At 44.3% G+C, this 23,187-nt stretch overlaps 1 protein-coding gene across 1 annotated transcript in view; it reads left to right on the forward strand.

The window, feature by feature from the left end:
- The window catches only part of hmga2 (high mobility group AT-hook 2), a 112,056-nt gene extending 98,654 nt beyond the window's left edge, over positions 1 to 13,402 (forward strand). Inside the window, exon 5 of the mRNA XM_071331645.1 lies at positions 6,512 to 13,402. Within this exon, the coding sequence (XP_071187746.1) occupies positions 6,512 to 6,571 (60 nt within the window). The 3' untranslated portion in view covers positions 6,572 to 13,402. The remainder of the gene's footprint in view (positions 1 to 6,511) is intronic.
- Positions 13,403 to 23,187: the final 9,785 nt, after the last annotated feature.

The raw sequence follows: 23,187 nt of genomic DNA on the forward strand, positions 1-23,187 counted from the left end.
TCACAAATGATCATGTGCTTTGTGGAGGAATCTCCCTGTCTTCTCCACTCCTATCCCTGCCACACACACACACACACACACACACACACACACACACACACACACACACACACACACTGTAAATCCCCTCTCAGATGGAGATGTCATTTGGCGTAGTCTGTCTTTGAGTACGGTCGGCTTTCGTTAGTCAAAACAAACCGCAACGACTGTCCGACAGACTTGGGTTTGAGTCGCTTTTGAAACGTTAGATAAATGTTTATCCAGGGGTGTGTTGTGTTATGAAGAGAGCCCCCCCCATGGGGAAGAAGCAAGGGAACACCCAACATGAACCTGTCTGCCTGGTTACTGCATTCTCCTTTTCTCCACCTAATGAAGTTATTGATTTGTAGTTTGAATGAGGAGACAGATTTGTAGTTTGAATGAGGAGACAGATTTGTAGTTTGAATGAGGAGACAGATTTGTAGTTTGAATGAGGAGACAGATTTGTAGTTTGAATGAGGAGACAGATTTGTAGTTTGAATGAGGAGACAGATTTGTAGTTTGAATGAGGAGACAGATTTCTAGTTTGAATGAGGAGACAGCTATGTAGTTTGAATGAGGAGACAGATATGTAGTTTGAATGAGGAGACAGGTAGATATGTAGTTTGAATGAGGAGACAGTTATATATGTAGTTTGAATGAGGAGACGGGTAGATATGTAGTTTGAATGAGGAGACAGGTAGATATGTAGTTTTAATGAGGAGACAGGTAGATATGTAGTTTTAATGAGGAGACAGGTAGATTTGTAGTTTGAATGAGGAGACAGTTATATATGTAGTTTGAATGAGGAGACGGGTAGATATGTAGTTTGAATGAGGAGACAGGTAGATATGTAGTTTTAATGAGGAGACAGGTAGATATGTAGTTTGAATGAGGAGACAGGTAGATATGTAGTTTGAATGAGGAGACAGGTAGATATGTAGTTTGAGTGAGGAGACAGGTAGATATGAGTTTTAAATCCAACAACATCAGACACACTCCTGTCCTAAGGCCCTGAGCAACGCTAAACAGACAGAGAGCCTGATGGGAGTTTTAAATCCAACAACATCAGACACACTCCTGTCCTAAGGCCCTGAGCAACGCTAAACAGACAGAGAGCATGATGGGAGTTTTAAACCCAACAACATCAGACACACTCCTGTCCTAAGGCCCTGAGCAACGCTAAACAGACAGAGAGCATGATGGGAGTTTTAAACCCAACAACATCAGACACACTCCTGTCCTAAGGCCCTGAGCAACGCTAAACAGACAGAGAGCATGATGGGAGTTTTAAACCCAACAACATCAGAAAGACTTCTTTTGATTTTCACACAAGCACCAAAACACATTTCTGCTTTAAATTTGACCCCCCCAAATTGTTTGGGTAGACAAGCCCCCTTTAGCTGACGAATGATTGTAGTTCACCTTCACACCGTACTGTTTCACAGACTGTTACGGACAGTTAACTCCCAACACATAATCAGGTATTGTACAGCTTAACTGGGAGGAACTCTTAGATCAGTGAACAAATGACAAATAGTTTATCAGTGGTTAAAGAATTTTTTTAAACCCTGTGAAGTACACTACAGTACAGACAGAGTCCCCCTCCTCCTCTCTAATTGTTTCCCCTCACACTCCAGCAATCCACCTCCCTCTCCCTGTTCGCTGGTGTGAATGCATAACTGGACCCTCATTTGCTGCTTTGTGGGAACAGGGTACAGGGGGGGGGGGGGGGTGTGTGTGTGTGTGTGTGTGTGTGTGTGTGTGTGTGTGTGTGTGTGTGTGTGTGTGTGTGTGTGTGTGTGTGTGTGTGTGTGTGTGTGTGTGTGTGTGTGTGTGGTGAAGTGGTTTTGAGCTGCTCAGCCAGTGCTGTGATGGAGCCAAGTAGCTGCTGGAACACAAACACACATCACTGAGAACACATTCTCTCTTCTCTCTTCTCTTTCTCTTTCTCTTTCTCTTTCTCTTTTCTTTTCTTTTCTTTTCTTTTCTTTTCTTCTCTTTTCTTTTCTCTCTCTCTCTCTCTCTCTCTCTCTCGTTGTTTGGCTGTTTTACCTCAGAGCCAGGAGTAGAGAGCGAGGGGTAGAGGAGGAAGGGGTTAGGAGGGAGCACGGGCCTGACCCGGAAGCACAGAGAGAACCAAGCAGTACAATGATTAACCAGTCCTGAGACCCCAAGTAAAAATCACCCTTTTCCATTTATCTGACTTTCATTCATCTGCATGTCCAGTCCTTATATTCAGCCTCACAATGTGTTTCACCATGTTCTGTTCAGACCAACCTGGGCTACAACTACAACACAAAACAATAGTTGCATTCACGAGTTTAACTGACAAATGGCAATAAAAATAAAATGATTAAAACATGTATTTATATGAATGCTGTCAGTATATGAATTGTCTGCTCAGTGTGGAATGAATATCCAACTAGTCAATGACCACTGTGTGGAGGTTGTGTTAATCACTAACACCTCTCTAGTTTAGCCCCCCTGTTAATCACTAACACCTCTCTAGTTTAACCCCCCTGTTAATCACTAACACCTCTCTAGTTTAGCCCCCCTGTTAATCACTAACACCTCTCTAGTTTAGCCCCCTTGTTAATCACTAACACCTCTCTAGTTTAGCCCTCCTGTTAATCACTAACACCTCTCTAGTTAAGCCCCCCTGTTAATCACTAACACCTCTCTAGTTTAGCCCCCCTGTTAATCACTAACACCTCTCTAGTTTAGCCCCCCTGTTAATCACTAACACCTCTCTAGTTTAGCCCCCCTGTTAATCACTAACACCTCTCTAGTTTAGCCCTCCTGTTAATCACTAACACCTCTCTAGTTTAGCCCCCGTGTTAATCACTAACACCTCTCTAGTTTAGCCCCCCTGTTAATCACTAACACCTCTCTAGTTTAGCCCCCCTGTTAATCACTAACACCTCTCTAGTTTAGCCCCCCTGTTAATCACTAACACCTCTCTAGTTTAGCCCTCCTGTTAATCACTAACACCTGTCTAGTTTAGCCCCCCTGTTAATCACTAACCACTCTCTAGTTAAGCCCCCCTGTTAATCACTAACACCTCTCTAGTTTAGCCCCCCTGTTAATCACTAACACCTCTCTAGTTTAGCCCTCCTGTTAATCACTAACACCTCTCTAGTTTAGCCCCCCTGTTAATCACTAACACCTCTCTAGTTTAGCCCCCCTGTTAATCACTAACACCTCTCTAGTTTAGCCCTCCTGTTAATCACTAACACCTCTCTAGTTTAGCCCTCCTGTTAATCACTAACACCTCTCTAGTTTAGCCCCCCTGTTAATCACGAACACCTCTCTAGTTTAGCCCTCCTGTTAATCACTAACACCTCTCTAGTTTAGCCCTCCTGTTAATCACTAACACCTCTCTAGTTTAGCCCCCTTGTTAATCACTAACACCTCTCTAGTTTAGCCCTCCTGTTAATCACTAACACCTCTCTAGTTTAGCCCTCCTGTTAATCACTAACACCTCTCTAGTTTAGCCCCCTTGTTAATCACTAACACCTCTCTAGTTTAGCCCTCCTGTTAATCACTAACACCTCTCTAGTTTAGCCCCCTTGTTAATCACTAACACCTCTCTAGTTTAGCCCCCTTGTTAATCACTAACACCTCTCTAGTTTAGCCCCCTTGTTAATCACTAACACCTCTCTAGTTTAGCCCCCTTGTTAATCACTAACACCTCTCTAGTTTAGCCCCCCTGTTAATCACTAACACCTCTCTAGTTTAGCCTCCCTGTTAATCACTAACACCTCTCTAGTTTAGCCCCTCCTGTTAATCACTAACACCTCTCTAGTTTAACCCCCCTGTTAATCACTAACACCTCTCTAGTTCAGCCCCCCTGTTAATCACTAACACCTCTCTAGTTTAGCCCCCTTGTTAATCACTAACACCTCTCTAGTTTAGCCCCCTTGTTAATCACTAACACCTCTCTAGTTTAGCCCTCTTGTTAATCACTAACACCTCTCTAGTTTAGCCCCCCTGTTAATCACTAACACCTCTCTAGTTTAGCCCTCCTGTTAATCACTAACACCTCTCTAGTTTAGCCCCCCTGTTAATCACTAACACCTCTCTAGTTTAGCCCCCTTGTTAATCACTAACACCTCTCTAGTTTAGCCCCCTTGTTAATCACTAACACCTCTCTAGTTTAGCCCCCTTGTTAATCACTAACAGCTCTCTAGTTTAGCCCCCTTGTTAATCACTAACACCTCTCTAGTTTAGCCCTCCTGTTAATCACTAACACCTCTCTAGTTTAGCCCCCTTGTTAATCACTAACACCTCTCTAGTTTAGCCCCCTTGTTAATCACTAACACCTCTCTAGTTTAGCCCCCTTGTTAATCACTAACACCTCTCTAGTTTAGCCCCCCTGTTAATCACTAACACCTCTCTAGTTTAGCCTCCCTGTTAATCACTAACACCTCTCTAGTTTAGCCCCTCCTGTTAATCACTAACACCTCTCTAGTTCAGCCCCCCTGTTAATCACTAACACCTCTCTAGTTTAGCCCCCCTGTTAATCACTAACACCTCTCTAGTTTAGCCCCCTTGTTAATCACTAACACCTCTCTAGTTTAGCCCCCTTGTTAATCACTAACACCTCTCTAGTTTAGCCCCCTTGTTAATCACTAACACCTCTCTAGTTTAGCCCTCTTGTTAATCACTAACACCTCTCTAGTTTAGCCCCCCTGTTAATCACTAACACCTCTCTAGTTTAGCCCTCCTGTTAATCACTAACACCGCTCTAGTTTAGCCCCCCTGTTAATCACTAACACCTCTCTAGTTTAGCCCCCCTGTTAATCACTAACACCGCTCTAGTTTAGCCCCCCTGTTAATCACTAACACCTCTCTAGTTTAGCCCCCCTGTTAATCACTAACACCTCTCTAGTTTAGCCCCTCTGTTAATCACTAACACCTCTCTAGTTTAGCCCCCCTGTTAATCACTAACACCTCTCTAGTTTAGCCCTCCTGTTAATCACTAACACCTCTCTAGTTTAGCCCCCCTGTTAATCACTAACACCTCTCTAGTTTAGCCCCCATGTTAATCACTAACACCTCTCTAGTTTAGCCCCCCTGTTAATCACTAACACCTCTCTAGTTTAGCCCCCCTGTTAATCACTAACACCTCTCTAGTTTAGCCCCCCTGTTAATCACTAACACCTCTCTAGTTCAGCCCTCCTGTTAATCACTAACACCTCTCTAGTTTAGCCTCCCTGTTAATCACTAACACCTCTCTAGTTTAGCCCTCCTGTTAATCACTAACACCTCTCTAGTTTAGCCCCCCTGTTAATCACTAACACCTCTCTAGTTTAGCCCCCCTGTTAATCACTAACACCTCTCTAGTTTAGCCCCTCCTGTTAATCACTAACACCTCTCTAGTTTAGCCCCCCTGTTAATCACTAACACCTCTCTAGTTTAGCCCCCCTGTTAATCACTAACACCTCTCTAGTTTATTCCCCCTGTTAATCACTAATGGTTTATAAATGTCCAAACTTCAGTAGCTCCTTCTTACTTCCTTCCTTCCTTCCCTCCCTCCTTCCCTCTCGCTCCACTCTCATTGGTTCTCCTGGCTGTGTCACATGGTAGCGTTTAGTGGACCCTTCACAGCTGAAGTGTCTGCTGCATTAATGAATGGAGAGGGAGGGAGGGAGGGAGGGAGGGAGGGAGGGAGGGAGGTGGGGTCTTGTAATGCAGACAAGCTTTCGTCTCTCTCTCTCTCTGCTGAATGGGAATACTGCCTCGGACTCTGGCCGCGTTCCCAAACAGCATCCTATTCCCTTCGTAGTGTACTACTTTAGACCAGAGTCTATGGGGGCCCTATGAGGTGAACAGGGTGCCATTTGGGACACGTCCTCGGCCGCAGCCTGGGAAAGGAAGAGGGTTATAAATTGTGTCAGTTTGGCTCCCCCGGAATAAAATGGAAGCCATGTGGAAAATGAAAATCCATTTGAATGTGAGAAGCGAGGAAGGCTGAGATGGAGGGGGTTTTCTCCCTGTTCCATGGTGGTCGCTGCTCGGTCATCTTGGGAAGACTTTTTTAAAAGTTGGAAACACCCACTATAGTGTTCTTGTGTAAGCTTGTTAAGAGAGTCTGTGAAACTATGCACTCAACACATTGTTAGGGAGGGGGGGGGGGGGGGGGGGACGAGTGCTTTCCAGGAAGTGCTTTCTGGGAATACGTTGTATATCAAAGGAGTTCAACTCCTGTAGCAAAACCTGTTCATTCAGGAATTTGAACTAACCTTGTATTTCTCTGTCTCTTTCATGTAGTTTCATGCTCCCAACAAGTCCTGATGCTTTGCTGTGTTGTTATGTTACTATATGATCAAATAATGCCTTGTCAGTTTCATTTTGTTAGGCCAACCTTACATAAAGGTTTCTCATAAGAAATGTAGTACAACCAAGTTTAGCTTTTCTCCTTCATTAGAAGAAGCAGTGTTCTGTTGAAAAGTGTGAAACTGACCGGGTCATTGTGTTGCCCCTGCAGGAAGAAGGAGGAGAAGAAGAAGAAGAAGAGGAAGAGGAGGAGTCTGGAGAGGAGGATTAAAGAACAACATTAAAGAACAACACCTCTACTTCCTTGTAGCAGTTCTTCCTCCTGGGGAACCACTGCCTTCACCACTTACTAAGGACGTTGATCCATAACCTTTGACCTCTGTCCACTCTCATATCATACTGTTTTCATTTGACACTTTTGTTTGTTGTTTATTTCATTTTGTTTTTTTGTTTGTTTGTTTTTTGATTCTGAGATGAACACACATTAATCCTCAGAGCATGAGCCGCAAAAAAAAACAAAAAAAAACACTAAATATGACACCTCTTTACAACAACAGTAATGTTTTATCTGCTGTAAAGACAGAGGTTCTGGGGTTGTACCGCTGCAGTTTCTACTCCCCTCCTCCCCCCGTCGTTGTCGACTGATTCCCCAGGCTGTCTGTCTTTGAGGGAAAGGTAGAAACTGAAAAAAAGTCTGTTATTGTCATTCAGAAATTGCGACCATATGGCTGCTGTTTCAGTACAGCAGAGGTCTAGAAAACACAGACCACCACCCTCGAGTCCCGTGTCGGACAACCAAACACAGACCACCCCCCTCGAGTCCTGTGTCGGACCACCAAACACAGACCACCCCCCTCGAGTCCTGTGTCGGACCACCAAACACAGACCACCCCCCTCGAGTCCTGTGTCGGACCACCAAACACAGACCACCCCCCTCGAGTCCTGTGTCAGACCACCAAACACAGACCACCCCCCTCGAGTCCCGTGTCGGACCACCAAACACAGGGAGACAGACGACTCTCTCTTCAAGTCAGGTTATTTTAATCTATCATGTTTTTAATCTACCGTGGAATTGCTTCTTTTTTTAATAACAAATTGGCTTCTTTAACTTGCTAAAATCCCACCTTTTTAATTGATGAATTCCTCAGTTGAGGTTGTTGGATATTAGCAGGTATGTCGTTTTTTCATCATATCCGTTTTACTGGCAGTTAGTCTCTTTAACCAAGAACCTTTTTCACCTGCTTTTGCTTTAGCATTTTATATTGTGATAATAATCATTTTATATTGTGATAATAATCATGTTATATTGTGATAATTATCATTTTATATTGTGATAATAATCACAATATAAAATAATAATCACAATATAAAATTATAATAATCACAATATAAAATGATAATTATCACAATATAAAATGATAATTATCACAATATAAAATGATAATTATCACAATATAAAATGATAATTATCACAATATAAAAGGAGGTAATATGATGGAAGGATCTTAATGGAGGTAATATGATGGAAGGATCTTAATGGAGGTAATATGATATTATTGGTTTTACACTGCTCTTATAAATAATGTATTTTTATTGTTTTCTCTATTAGGAAACAATGAGTTGATAGTCTCAGTTCTCATCATCGACATCTTGATTATCCAGTTCCTTTTACAAGTATACATTTAACAGAGAGCTTTAACATTGCAATGCTTCAATACCAAATGGGCTGTACTGTGGCTGGTTTTTAGTTAGAAAACAACTGTATTTAATCCAGCATTTTACCTGAGGTCTGCAGCCTGTCTCCCTGTCTTTGGTGGACTCATTTCATCTTTGTGGATTGAGAGATTATTTTAAGATATTGTCTTAGTTCTATTTCCATGATCAATCCCCTTAAATATCACTTCTTATCAAAGTAATCTGATTAACCTACTCACATATATACATACATACATACATACATACATACATACATACATACATACATACATACATACATACATACATACATACTGTATGTTTGTCATTTTATGTTTCTTCTAATTCACAACATAGCTTTAAAACCATGGATTCCACTAATACTATTTTTGATAAGGAAATGCTCTCTTTTTTTCACACTAACCTGGTCTGCCTTAACAAAACAAACCTTAAGAACAAAACAAACCTTAAGAACAAAACAAACCTTAAGAACAAAACAAACTAAACCATAAGAACAAAAAACATACAATTTACCTCATGACACATGTTGTACCTGCACCTTTAGTGGCAGGGTGAGATAGGATGACTCAGAAATTCTAGAACCTGAACCTTGATAATCCTTACTTCAGGTATTCTAGAACCCTGATAATCCTTCAGGTATTCTAGAAGCCTGGCAATCCTTACTTTAGGTATTCTAGAACCCTGATAATACTTCAGGTATTCTAGAACCCTGATAATCCTTCAGGTATTCTAGAACCCTGATAATCCTTCAGGTATTCTAGAACCCTGATAATCCTTCAGGTATTCTAGAACCCTGATAATCCTTCAGGTATTCTAGAACCCTGATAATCCTTCAGGTATTCTAGAACCCTGATAATCCTTCAGGTATTCTAGAACCCTGATAATCCTTCAGGTATTCTAGAACCCTGATAATCCTTCAGGTATTCTAGAACCCTGATAACCCTTACTTCAGGTATTCTAAGAATTCCGAAGACATGTCGGCACTCTGTGGTCTGATGCTGATGCAATATCTCCTCACCATTTCAAACTACCTCCGATTTCCACGGCAACAACCTGCAAACTCCAAGCTCAAGGAATGCACACTGCCCTGCTACACAGTACTGCACAGTACTACATAGTACTACACAGTACTACATAGTATTACTACACACAACAATGCATGGGGTGGCAGTGTGTGTGTGTGTCAACGAGCTAACTTGTTCTAAAAGTTGTTGTCTTGTGTCTCACAGTGGAGCTGACATGTTCTGTGTAAGTCTGACAGGTCATTTACTGAAATCAGGAGGTTTTTTAGATTTCCTATGTACAACTCATAAGCAGCTAATGGAAGAAGTACTGTGGTGTCTTTATTTCACATTAACATTAGTGTTGTGCATCTATTTACATGACCATTAGTGTTGTGTATCTATTTACATGACCATTAGTGTTGTGTATCTAAGTAAGTCCTAACAAGACACCCACCTTTCCCTCTCCTCAACTGGGACTTCTGTTTGACAAACTGTTAACTTGAATATGTTTGTTTTTCTGATTTACTCAATGGTTTTTATTAAGGATCAAGTGCTTGTATGACACTACATGATATTATTGTTTTTTGTTTGTTTTTGCTCTGAATTTGTATTTTATTTTTTAGATTAAATTTTTCTGAACTATGTACTATTCATATACATTATGTACCTCAAACAAACGGATAAAAATGGACTTATAATCGATTGACAAATACCTACCTCCAGTCTTGAAAAGGAATGATTTTTTGCCGGGTTTCTTTCATTCACTACGAGTTTTGATAATGTATGATGAAATCTATCGATATTAGGACTGCAAATGATCCCTTACTCAAAAGTATTTTTGTAACAGTTTTCAAAACTTCTGAAACCAAGTAAATGTTGACTTCACCCTGCGGAAGAAATAGCCTTCACAAAATAATCTTGAAGATTTTCAGGTTTTGAAAAAATATATGTTTGGGTTTTGTATATTGTATTCATGGATCATTTTTTTATTTTTAATTAGTAGATATTGATATACTTGATTAGCTTTTTTGTGTACTTTATGACACATGCGATTTTATTTTTCTTGTTGTTATGGTTTAACCAGATGTATATGAAAATGCTTCTTAAGTAGTGATGGATTACAACTTTTAAATGTTAACATGGTATATTCTCATACGGGCCTGAGGTAGGGAGCCTCAGAGAGCTAGCCAAACAATCCAACATGCCCTCTCCACTCACACAGGCCTGAGGTAGGGAGCCTCAGAGAGCTAGCCAAACAATCCAACATGCCCTCTCCACTCACACAGGCCTGGGTAGGAAGTCTCAGAGAGCTAGCCAAACAACCCAACATGCCCTTTCCACTCACACAGGCCTGAGGTAGGGAGTCTCAGAGAGCTAGCCAAACAACCCAACATGCCCTCTCCACTCACACAGGCCTGAGGTAGGGAGCCTCAGAGAGCTAGCCAAACAACCCAACATGCCCTCTCCACTCACACAGGCCTGGGTAGGGAGCCTCAGAGAGCTAGCCAAACAATCCAACATGCCCTCTCCACTCACACAGGCCTGAGGTAGGGAGCCTCAGAGAGCTAGCCAAACAATCCAACATGCCCTCTCCACTCACACAGGCCTGAGGTAGGGAGCCTCAGAGAGCTAGCCAAACAATCCAACATGCCCTCTCCACTCACACAGGCCTGAGGTAGGGAGCCTCAGAGAGCTAGCCAAACAATCCAACATGCCCTCTCCACTCACACAGGCCTGGGTAGGGAGCCTCAGAGAGCTAGCCAAACAATCCAACATGCCCTCTCCACTCACACAGGCCTGGGTAGGGAGCCTCAGAGAGCTAGCCAAACAATCCAACATGCCCTTTCCACTCACACAGGCCTGAGGTAGGGAGTCTCAGAGAGCTAGCCAAACAACCCAACATGCCCTCTCCACTCACACAGGTCTGCAAGCTGCAATTCAAAGTCAGTTTTAAGCTGCTTTTATGTGCTCTCTGAATTATATTGACTGGGGGAAAATTACGGAATCGGAAAAGGTCCCGGAATCATGCTAACAACGACCGTTCATTTTGAGTTTTCCGAGTGGGCAGAAACTTAGGTAACATCTTTGTACTCAAAGTTTCACAGTCGTATACTTTTGAGTTTCTCAGTCGGATACTTCCGAGTTTCTCAGTTTGAGACTTCCGAGTTTCTCAATCGAATTCTTCCGAGTTTCTCAGTCGGAGACTTCCAAGTTTCTCAGTCGAATACGTCGGAGACTTCTGAGTTTCTCAGTCGGAGACTTTCGAGTTTCTCAGTTGGAGACTTTCGAGTTTCTCAGTCGGAGACTTTCGAGTTACTCAGTCGGAGACTTCCGAGTTACTCAGTCGGAGACTTCCGAGTTACTCAGTCGGAGACTTCCGAGTTTCTCAGTCGGAGACTTTCGAGTTTCTCAGTCGGAGACTTTCGAGTTACTCAGTCGGAGACTTCCGAGTTACTCAGTCGGAGACTTCCGAGTTTCTCAGTCGGAGACTTCCGAGTTTCTCAGTCGGCTACCTCAGAGTTTCTCAGTCGGAGACTTCCGAGTTTCCCAGTCGGAGACTTCCGAGTTTCTCAGTCGGAGACTTTCGAGTTTCTCAGTCGGAGACTTCCGAGTTTCTCAGTCGGAGACTTCCGAGTATCTCAGTCAAATGCATAGTTCTGAGCTTCCTATTTTCCGAGGAAGGCAGCATTAGTTTCTTCACACACTATTACTGTCCAGAATGTTCCCTGAACTGTATCATTGGGGGGCTTCATCTGTGATAACAACTCTTGATAACTCTCAGGTACATAACAATCAAAACAGAGAACGTTGGCCAGAACAACAGATCAAGAACCAACCTATGGTTGATGAGGTGAAGCCATAGTAGGCCTATACTTTATGTTGATGCAGTTTGACAGCTGCCTTGGTTTTGAAACGGCTTCGTAGGCCTACCTGTGTGAGTTGGCGATCACATGTTGTAGCTTTGAAAAGCACGGCTTAGAAACAGATAGACTTCACGGCTGAGAGGAACAATGGCTTTGTCTAAATACGTCACAAGCCGTCAAATCCTTGCTTACTGCTTCCTTGTTTCCGCAATTCCTCTTAAATCTCATTGGAGGTGTGGATCTACGGTTCCTCCTTTCGGGAACTTCTCCTCCAATGAACTTTGAGAGGAATTGAGGAAACAAGGACAGGTGAGAGGGAAGCAAGGATTTGACGGCTAGTAATGTTTTGAGACGCAGCCATCGCCAGACTGTCCATCATCAGCATGAAAAGCTATAAGAGATAAAAAAACGTTTCAAAAAAAGGGCTGAACACTGTGGTGCTCATAGCTGACACTTATTACACCATAGGAGGTAATGACGTTCCGATGTTGGGGCTCCGAGAACATAGGAGGTAATGACGTTCCGATGTTGGAGCTCCAAGAACATAGGAGGTAATGACGTTCCGCTGTTGGAGCTCTAAGAACATAGGAGGTAATGACGTTCCGATGTTGGAGCTCCGAGAACATAGGAGGTAATGACGTTCCGATGTTGGGGCTCCGAGAACATAGGAGGTAATGACGTTCCGATGTTGGAGCTCCAAGAACATAGGAGGTAATGACGTTCCGATGTTGGAGCTCCAAGAACATAGGAGGTAATGACGTTCCGATGTTGGGGCTCCAAGAACATAGGAGGTAATGACGTTCCGATGTTGGAGCTCCAAGAACATAGGAGGTAATGACGTTCCGATGTTGGAGCTCCAAGAACATAGAAGGTAATGACGTTCCGATGTTGGAGCTCCAAGAACATAGGAGGTAATGACGTTCCGCTGTTGGAGCTCTAAGAACATAGGAGGTAATGACGTTCCGATGTTGGAGCTCCGAGAACATAGGAGGTAATGACGTTCCGATGTTGGAGCTCCAAGAACATAGGAGGTAATGACGTTCCGATGTTGGAGCTCTAAGAACATAGGAGGTAATGACGTTCCGATGTTGGAGCTCTAAGAACATAGGAGGTAATGACGTTCCGATGTTGGGGCTCCAAGAACATAGGAGGTAATGACGTTCCGATGTTGGAGCTCCAAGAACATAGGAGGTAATGACGTTCCGATGTTGGAGATCCGAGAACATAGGAGGTAATGACGTTCCGATGTTGGAGCTCCGAGAACATTGGACTATATTTCATAAATATGTACTCGGGTTCTAAAGTCTAAGAGTATATAATTTAAAGAAATTGAAGCAATGTTATTTTATTTTTTTGGGGATGTTTTACCTCATGTTGGTGTGAATGTGTAACTATGGAAACCACTGTTTTGTTGATGTGCTTTGAGCTCCTGAGTCTTAATGAAAGATGATCCCCGTTCTAGAACAGTCCCAATACACATTACTACCTCCAAAAAAAAAAGGGCCTTACTGTTACCTCATTTTCAAACTAAGCCTGCTCCCAAATGACACCCTATTCCCTATATTAGTGCACTCCTTTTTGACCAGGGAGTGCACTACTTTTGACCGGAGCATTTACGGGACTAGTCCTCTATATAGGGAATAGGGTGCAATTTGTGACGCGAGCTTAAATGATCTGCTTAGTAAAACTCAGGTGACGAAAGAGTACAGGGAGAACATCGTAACATTTTTATATATATATAGTTTATTTTTTGTCGGGGGATACATTTTATAAGACTGTTCTTCTCTGCTTCTTAGTCACCACTAGGTAAGACTGGACATGTAATTATTATTATTATTTTTTAAAGAACATTTTCTGACATTATGCAATGTTACGTAGTTATATTAATCTGTGGACGGGAGAGACGGCGGGGGGGGCGGGGGGGGGGGGGGGGGGGATAAACATGACATCATTTCTGTCTTTCACACCGTCTCCCTCAGTACAACGTCATGTCTTCTATCTAACGTGTATCGTTTCCTCTCTATCCACCCTAGTATTGCTGTCTTCAATTACACATCCAAATCGCTTGTTTGATATACAAAACAAACCCAAGTTATCTTAATAGATATTCACAGCCTTGTTTCAGCACAATAAAATACAATTTTTAAAAATGGCTTCTGTGGCGTTGTGAGTTTCTATTTCTTGGCTACGTCCCAATTATCTCTCCTTCCTCCCGAAGTGTGTACTTGTTTACTTCCCTTCACTTGAGTTGAATAAATATGTTGGAATCTCCCACTAGCCCATGGCTCCACCAATCCAATGCTTTTACATTGTGGGAAGTAGTGAAAGGAGATGTCATTGGGACACACCTATGATCTGTAGGACCCAGAGTGTTATTGGGACCCACCTATGATCTGTAGGACCCAGAGTGTTATTGGGACCCACCTATGATCTGTAGGACCCAGAGTGTCATTGGGACCCACCTATGATCTGTAGGACCCAGAGTGTTATTGGGACCCACCTATAATCTGTATGACCCAGAGTGTTATTGGGACACACCTAGGATCTGTAGGACCCAGAGTGTTATTGGGACCCACCTATGATCTGTAGGACCCAGAGTGTCATTGGGACCCACCTATGATCTGTAGGACCCAGAGTGTTATTGGGACCCACCTATGATCTGTAGGACCCAGAGTGTTATTGGGACCCACCTATAATCTGTAGGAGCCAGAGTGTTATTGGGACCCACCTATAATCTGTAGGACCCAGAGTGTCATTGGGACCCACCTATGATCTGTAGGACCCAGAGTGTTATTGGGACCCACCTATAATCTGTAGGACCCAGAGTGTTATTGGGACACACCTATGATCTGTAGGACCCAGAGTGTTATTGGGACCCACCTATAATCTGTAGGACCCAGAGTGTTATTGGGACTCACCTATGATCTGTAGGACCCAGAGTGTTATTAGGACACACCTATGATCTGTAGGACCCAGAGTGTTATTGGGACCCACCTATGATCTGTAGGACCCAGAGTGTTATTGGGACCCACCTATGATCTGTAGGACCCAGAGTGGTATTGGGACACACCTATGATCTGTAGGACCCAGAGTGTTATTGGGACCCACCTATGATCTGTAGGACCAGAGTGTTTACTGATCACACGGGGGAGGAACAACTCTGGGCCCTATTAATCTTTGTAGATTAGGGCCTGTACTCATGTGTCTCAGAGTGTCTCAGAGTAGGAGTGTCTCAGAGAGCGAGTGTCTCATAGTAGGAGTGGCCCAGAGCAGGAGTGTCTCAGTGTGGGAGTGTCCCAGAGTAGGAGTGTCAGAGCAGGAGTGTTTCAGAGTGGGAGTATCTCAGAGTAGGAGTGTCCCAGAGTAGGAGCATCTCAGAGTAGGAGAGCTGATCTAGGATCAGTTTTATCTTTATGAAGTATAATGAATAAGACCCCATGGACAGGAGGAGACCTGATCTAGGATCAGTTTTATCTGATGAAGTATAATGAATAAGACCCCATGGACAGGAGGAGTGCTGATCTAGGATCAGTTTTATCTTATGAAGTATAATGAATAAGACCCCATGGACAGGAGGAGACCTGATCTAGGATCAGTTTTATCTGATGAAGTATAATGAATAAGACCCCATGGACAGGAGGAGAGCTGATCTAGGATCAGTTTTATCTTTATGAAGTATAATGAATAAGACCCCATGGACAGGAGGAGACCTGATCTAGGATCAGTTTTATCTTTATGAAGTATAATGAATAAGACCCCATGGACAGGAGGAGTGCTGATCTAGGATCAGTTTTATCTTTATGAAGTATAATGAATAAGACCCCATGGACAGGAGGAGTGCTGATCTAGGATCAGTTTTATCTTATGAAGTATAATGAATAAGACCCCATGGACAGGAGGAGAGCTGATCTAGGATCAGTTTTATCTTTATGAAGTATAATGAATAAGACCCCATGGACAGGAGGAGAGCTGATCTAGGATCAGTTTTATCTGATGAAGTATAATGAATAAGACCCCATGGACAGGAGGAGACCTGATCTAGGATCAGTTTTATCTTTATGAAGTATAATGAATAAGACCCCATGGACAGAAGGAGAGCTGATCTAGGATCAGTTTTATCGTATGACGTATAATGAATAAGACAGGAGGAGACCTGATCCAAGGTTTCTGTTTGTTAATTACTATATTACCAACTATAATATCTTCCTCATAACTTGTTTTGTAAAACAACGTATGTCAGCATTAGTCAATTTGGGTTGTGAAAATAACTTGGTACAGTGACATTACAAACACCACCAGCACTACACCTGTACACCTATCATTGGCTGTGGGACACACAAACACACACACACACAGACATACGTTGTGAACTGACTGAATTGAAATGGAATTGAGCCTAAACCCCCAGTAGTGGACTATCCAATTATCTCTGGTCAACAGTAGTGGACTATCCAATTAGCTCTGGTCAACAGTAGTGGACTATCCAATTAGCTCTGGTCAACAGTAGTGGACTATCCAATTAGCTCTGGTCAACAGTAGTGGATTATCCAATTATCTCTGGTCAACAGTAGTGGACTATCCAATTAGCTCTGGTCAACAGTAGTGGACTATCCAATTATCTCTGGTCAACAGTAGTGGACTATCCAATTATCTCTGGTCAACAGTAGTGGACTATCCAATTAGCTCTGGTCAACAGTAGTGGACTATCCAATTAGCTCTGGTCAACAGTAGTGGACTATCCAATTAGCTCTGGTCAACAGTAGTGGACTATCCAATTAGCTCTGGTCAACAGTAGTGGACTATCATTTGTGGCGGCTGGTAGCCTAGTGATTACAGCGTTGGGCCAGTAACCTGAAAGGTTGCTGGATCGAATCCCCGAGCTGACAAGGTAATAATCTGTCGTTCTGCCTCTGAACAAGGCAGTTAAACCCACTGTTCCCCCGGTAGGCTGACATTGTAAATAATAATTTTTTCTTAAAACTGATTTACCTCGTTAAATAAAGGTTAAAAATAGAAAAAATTGAAGTATAATGCAGCAGGGTAATGAGAGGCTGTATCCTAAATGGCACCATATTCCCTATGTAGTGCACTACTTTAGACCAGGGCCCATAGGGTAGTGCACTACTTTAGACCAGGGCTCATTAGGGACACAGACAGGGTTTCAGCCCCATCTGTCATTCCAGCCGCATAATGAAGGAACCCTGTCTGCACTCTTTTCAAGGCAACTTCATTTACACACTTCTGATGGGACTTGAAGGACTTTTCTAAGCATTGTGTTATCTTCCTGTTGCATCCCTCTCCACACCTCCTCCACGCCCCGCCCATACCCTTTCATGCACACCCCTCTTTTCCGTAACACCCTCCCCCCCTCCTTCCCTCCAGCCTGAACCCTCTTGGGAGACCTGGGCGACCTCGTAACCTCTGACCTCATGACTCAGCCTAGAGTGGAATGGATCACATCAAAGCTGCTCCCTGACAAGCCCCGTCACTCACCAGGCCCCGCCTCCCCCTCCCTCCCCTCCTCCTCTTTCCCCCTCCCTCCCGCTTCACTCCTCCCTCCTCCCCCCCCCCTCCAAGCCTCCTCTTTCCCCCTCCCTCCTCACTCCTCCCCCTCCCTCCCTCCTTCCTTGAGTGTGTGTGTGTGTGTGTGTGTGTGTGTGTGTGTGTGTGTGTGTGTGTGTGTGTGTGTGTGTGTGTGTGTGTGTGTGTGTGTGTGTGTGTGTGTGTGTGTGTGTGTGTGTGTGTGTGTGTGTGTGTGTGTGTGTGTGTGTGTGTGTGTGTGTGTGTGTGTGTGTGTGTGTGTGTAGAGAGAATGTCACATTGTTTTATATGTATTTATAATGAGATGTTTTAATGGAGAGCGTGTTCTCTGACATCTCTACCTCTGATGTAGTCTATTATTTAAGGTAACAGGAAACATCCTTTACCTATTGGTGGGAGAGGCAATGTGGGTCAGACAGACCCGATCCCACTTCCTGTACCAACACAGAGCTGTATTCCACCATAGAGGGAACTGCTTTAGTTTATATATATAAAAGGCACAAAATGCAGCTGACATCAATGAATACTTTCCATGTTGACCGTTGAGTTTCCATTTCATTCAGCCATTGTGATGTTTGAGTTGTTTCCTCCTGTCTGTTGTCTGTAGGGTGATACTACAGGATACTACAGGTGATGTAGAGACAGGATACTACAGGATACTACAGGTGATGTAGAGACAGGATACTACAGGATACTACAGGTGATGTAGAGACAGGATACTACAGGATACTACAGGTGATGTAGTCTGAGTTGTTTCCTCCTGTCTGTTGTCTGTAGGGTGATACTACAGGATACTACAGGTCCTGTAGAGACAGGATACTACAGGATACTACAGGTCCTGTAGAGACAGGATACTACAGGTGATGTTAGAGTTGTTTCCTCCTGTCTGTTGTCTGTAGGGTGATACTACAGGATACTACAGGTCCTGTAGAGACATGATACTACAGGATACTACAGGTCCTGTAGAGACAGGATACTACAGGTGATGTTAGAGTTGTTTCCTCCTGTCTGTTGTCTGTAGGGTGATACTACAGGTGATGTTAGAGTTGTTTCCTCCTGTCTGTTGTCTGTAGGGTGATACTACAGGATACTACACGTGATGTAGTCTGAGTTGTTTCCTCCTGTCTGTTGTCTGTAGGGTGATACTACAGGTGATGTAGTCTGAGTTGTTTCCTCCTGTCTGTTGTCTGTAGGGTGATACTACAGGATACTACAGGAGGTGATGTAGAGACAGGATACTACAGGATACTACAGGTGATGTAGTCTGAGTTGTTTCCTCCTGTCTGTTGTCTGTAGGGTGATACTACAGGTGATGTTAGAGTTGTTTCCTCCTGTCTGTTGTCTGTAGGGTGTGAGGATGTCAGGCATCCGTTTCCACTGAGGAGTCCAGGTCAGGAAGGATGTAGAGGGGAGGGCTTTGGAGACACACACACACACACACACACACACACACACACACACACACACACACACACACACACACACACACACACACACACACACACACACACACACACACACACACACACACACACACACACACACACACTGTTCTGTTTATAAGAGACAGACAATCAGAGAGGGTCTGTTTAGTAGAGATAGACAATTAGAGAGGGTCTGTTTAGTAGAGATAGACACTTAGAGAGGGTCTGTTTAGTAGAGACAGACAATCAGAGAGGGTCTGTTTAGTAGAGATAGACAATCAGAGAGGGTTTGTTTAGTAGAGATAGACTATTAGAGAGGGTCTGTTTAGTAGAGACAGACAATCAGAGAGGGTCTGTTTATAAGAGATAGACAATTAGAGAGGGTCTGTTTAGTAGAGATAGACAATCAGAGAGGGTCTGTTTAGTAGAGATAGAGAAAGTAGAAAACACAGTGGGGAAGCCTGATAGGCTTGTAGATATATCTCCAGGAACTAAAGATAAAACCTGATAGGCTTGTCGATATATCTCCAGGATCTAAAGATAAAACCTGATAGGCTTGTAGATATATCTCCAGGAACTAAAGATAAAACCTGATAGGCTTGTAGATATATCTCCAGGAACTAAAGATAAAACCTGATAGGCTTGTAGATATATCTCCTGGAACTAAAGCTCCAGTCTTAGATGTTATTGAAATGTAATAAGAGGTGGAACCAGGAAGTCTTATCTAGTGAGTGATAAAAGACAACAGCAGATTAGAAGTGTCAGAAACAGCACCCTATTCCCTACGTAGTGCACTATTTTTAACCAGGGGGTGGGGCTAGGGTCAAATGAAGTGCACTATATAAGGTATAGGGTGCCGTTTCAGACACACACAAGGATACCCTGGTCTTTTTCCCACTAAATCTCAGTTTCCTTCTCCAGCGAATCACGGTGGATCTGGGCCTGGTCGGGTGTCTGCAGTAGTATATCCCTCCCGTCCGACTCATTGAAGAGTCTGAGGTGAGCAATCGCAGTTCTGATGTCCAGAAGATATTTTCGGTCATAAGAGACGGTAGCAGCAACATCATGTACAAAACAGGTTCCCGAAAAACACAAAAAATATATAAAAAAATAGCATGGTTGGTTTAAGAGCCCATAAGACGGCAGCTCTCCCATCACTCAACGACGAGGAAACGTTTGAATACCGCCTCCATGATGAGTCTGTGTATTAATCAAATGGTAACAGCTGTCCATTCTGAGCAAACACAGTGGTAGAATGTATACCCACTGGTGTCAAACACAGTGGTAGAATGCATACCCACTGGTGACAAACACAGTGGTAGAATGTATACCCACTGGTGTCAAACACAGTGGTAGAATGTATACCCACTGGTGACAAACACAGTGGTAGAATGTATACCCACTGGTGACAAACACAGTGGTAGAATGCATACCCACTGGTGACAAACAAAGTGGTAGAATGCATACCCGTGTGGCTCAGTTGGTAGAGCATGGCGCTTGCAACGCCAGGGTTGTGGGTTCATTCCCCACGGGGGGACCAGGATGAATATGTATGAACTTTCCAATTTGTAAGTCGCTCTGGATAAGAGCGTCTGCTAAATGACTTAAATGTAAATGTTAAATGCATACCCACTGGTGACAAACACAGTGGTAGAATGTATACCCACTGGTGACAAACACAGTGGTAGAATGTATACCCACTGGTGACAAACACAGTGGTAGAATGTATACCCACTGGTGACAAACACAGTGGTAGAATGTATACCCACTGGTGACAAACACAGTGGTAGAATGCATACCCACTGGTGACAAACACAGTGGTAGAATGTATACCCACTGGTGACAAACACAGTGGTAGAATGTATACCCACTGGTGACAAACACAGTGGTAGAATGCATACCCACTGGTGACAAACACAGTGGTAGAATGCATACCCACTGGTGACAAACACAGTGGTAGAATGCATACCCACTGGTGACAAACACAGTGGTAGAATGTATACCCACTGGTGACAAACACAGTGGTAGAATGCATACCCACTGGTGACAAACACAGTGGTAGAATGTATACCCACTGGTGACAAACACAGTGGTAGAATGCATACCCACTGGTGACAAACACAGTGGTAGAACGTGTCTCTGAGACACGTTGAACTGCTGTCTGTCCCCTGTCTCTGAGACACGCTGAACTGCTGTCTGTCCCCTGTCTCTGAGACACGTTGAACTGCTGTCTGTCCCCTGTCTATAATAAGACCCTACTACTATATCACTCACTCCTATTGATAGTGATAGCCTCTATGTCTATAATAAGACCCTACTACAATATCATTCACTTCTCTCTCTATCACCCCTCCCTCCCCCTTCTCTCTCTCTATCACCCCTCCCTCCTTCCCTCCCTCCCTCCAACCTGACCCACACTAACCCCCTACTGACCCCCAACCTGACCTCCAACCTGACCCACACTCACTCCCAATCTCTCCCACACAACTTGACCGACACCCAACCTGACCCACTCTCACAACAAACCTGACCCCCACTGACCCCCAACCTAACCCCCGACATGACCCACACTGACCCCCAATTTACATTTACATTTAAGTCATTTAGCAGACGCTCTTATCCAGAGCGACTTACAAATTGGTGCATTCACCTTATGATATCCAGTGGAACAACCACTTTACAATAGTGCATCTAACTCTTTTAAGGGGGGGGGGGGTTAGAAGGATTACTTTATCCTATCCTAGGTATTCCTTAAAGAGGTGGGGTTTCAGGTGTCTCCGGAAGGTGGTGATTGACTCCGCTGACCTGGCGTCGTGAGGGAGTTTGTTCCACCATTGGGGTGCCAGAGCAGCGAACAGTTTTGACTGGGCTGAGCGGGAACTGTACTTCCTCAGAGGTAGGGAGGCGAGCAGGCCAGAGGTGGATGAACGCAGTGCCCTTGTTTGGGTGTAGGGCCTGATCAGAGCCTGAAGGTACGGAGGTGCCGTTCCCCTCACAGCTCCGTAGGCAAGCACCATGGTCTTGTAGCGGATGCGAGCTTCAACTGGAAGCCAGTGGAGAGAGCGGAGGAGCGGGGTGACGTGAGAGAACTTGGGAAAGTTGAACACCAGACGGGCTGCGGCGTTCTGGATGAGTTGTAGGGTTTTAATGGCACAGGCAGGGAGCCCAGCCAACAGCGAGTTGCAGTAATCCAGACGGGAGATGACAAGTGCCTGGATTAGGACCTGCGCCGCTTCCTGCGTGAGGCAGGGTCGTACTCTGCGAATGTTGTAGAGCATGAACCTACAGGAACGGGTCACCGCCTTGATGTTAGTTGAGAACGACAGGGTGTTGTCCAGGATCACGCCAAGGTTCTTAGCACTCTGGGAGGAGGACACAATGGAGTTGTCAACCGTGATGGCGAGATCATGGAACGGGCAGTCCTTCCCCGGGAGGAAGAGCAGCTCCGTCTTGCCGAGGTTCAGCTTGAGGTGGTGATCCGTCATCCACACTGATATGTCTGCCAGACATGCAGAGATGCGATTCACCACCTGGTTATCAGAGGGGGGAAAGGAGAAGATTAATTGTGTGTCGTCTGCATAGCAATGATAGGAGAGACCATGTGAGGATATGACAGAGCCAAGTGACTTGGTGTATAGCGAGAATAGGAGAGGGCCTAGAACAGAGCCCTGGGGGACACCAGTGGTGAGAGCACGTGGTGCGGAGACAGATTCTCGCCACGCCACCTGGTAGGAGCGACCTGTCAGGTAGGACGCAATCCAAGCGTGGACCTTGCCGGAGATGCCCAGCTCGGAGAGGGTGGAGAGGAGGATCTGATGGTTCACAGTATCAAAGGCAGCCGATAGGTCTAGAAGGATGAGAGCAGAGGAGAGAGAGTTAGCTTTAGCAGTGCGGAGCGCCTCCGTGACACAGAGAAGAGCAGTCTCAGTTGAATGACTAGTCTTGAAACCTGACTGATTTGGATCAAGAAGGTCCTTCTGAGAGAGATAGCAGGAGAGCTGGCCAAGGACGGCACGTTCAAGAGTTTTGGAGAGAAAAGAAAGAAGGGATACTGGTCTGTAGTTATTGACATCAGAGGGATCGAGTGTAGGTTTTTTCAGAAGGGGTGCAACTCTCGCTCTCTTGAAGACGGAAGGGACGTAGCCAGCGGTCAAGGATGAGTTGATGAGCGAGGTGAGGTAAGGGAGAAGGTCTCCGGAAATGGTCTGGAGAAGAGAGGAGGGGATAGGGTCAAGCGGGCAGGTTGTTGGGCGGCCGGCCGTCACAAGACGCGAGATTTCATCTGGAGAGAGAGGGGAGAAAGAGGTCAAAGCACAGGGTAGGGCAGTGTGAGCAGAA

This window comes from Salvelinus alpinus, chromosome 11 (assembly GCF_045679555.1).
Source record: "Salvelinus alpinus chromosome 11, SLU_Salpinus.1, whole genome shotgun sequence".
Taxonomy (NCBI): domain Eukaryota; kingdom Metazoa; phylum Chordata; class Actinopteri; order Salmoniformes; family Salmonidae; genus Salvelinus; species Salvelinus alpinus.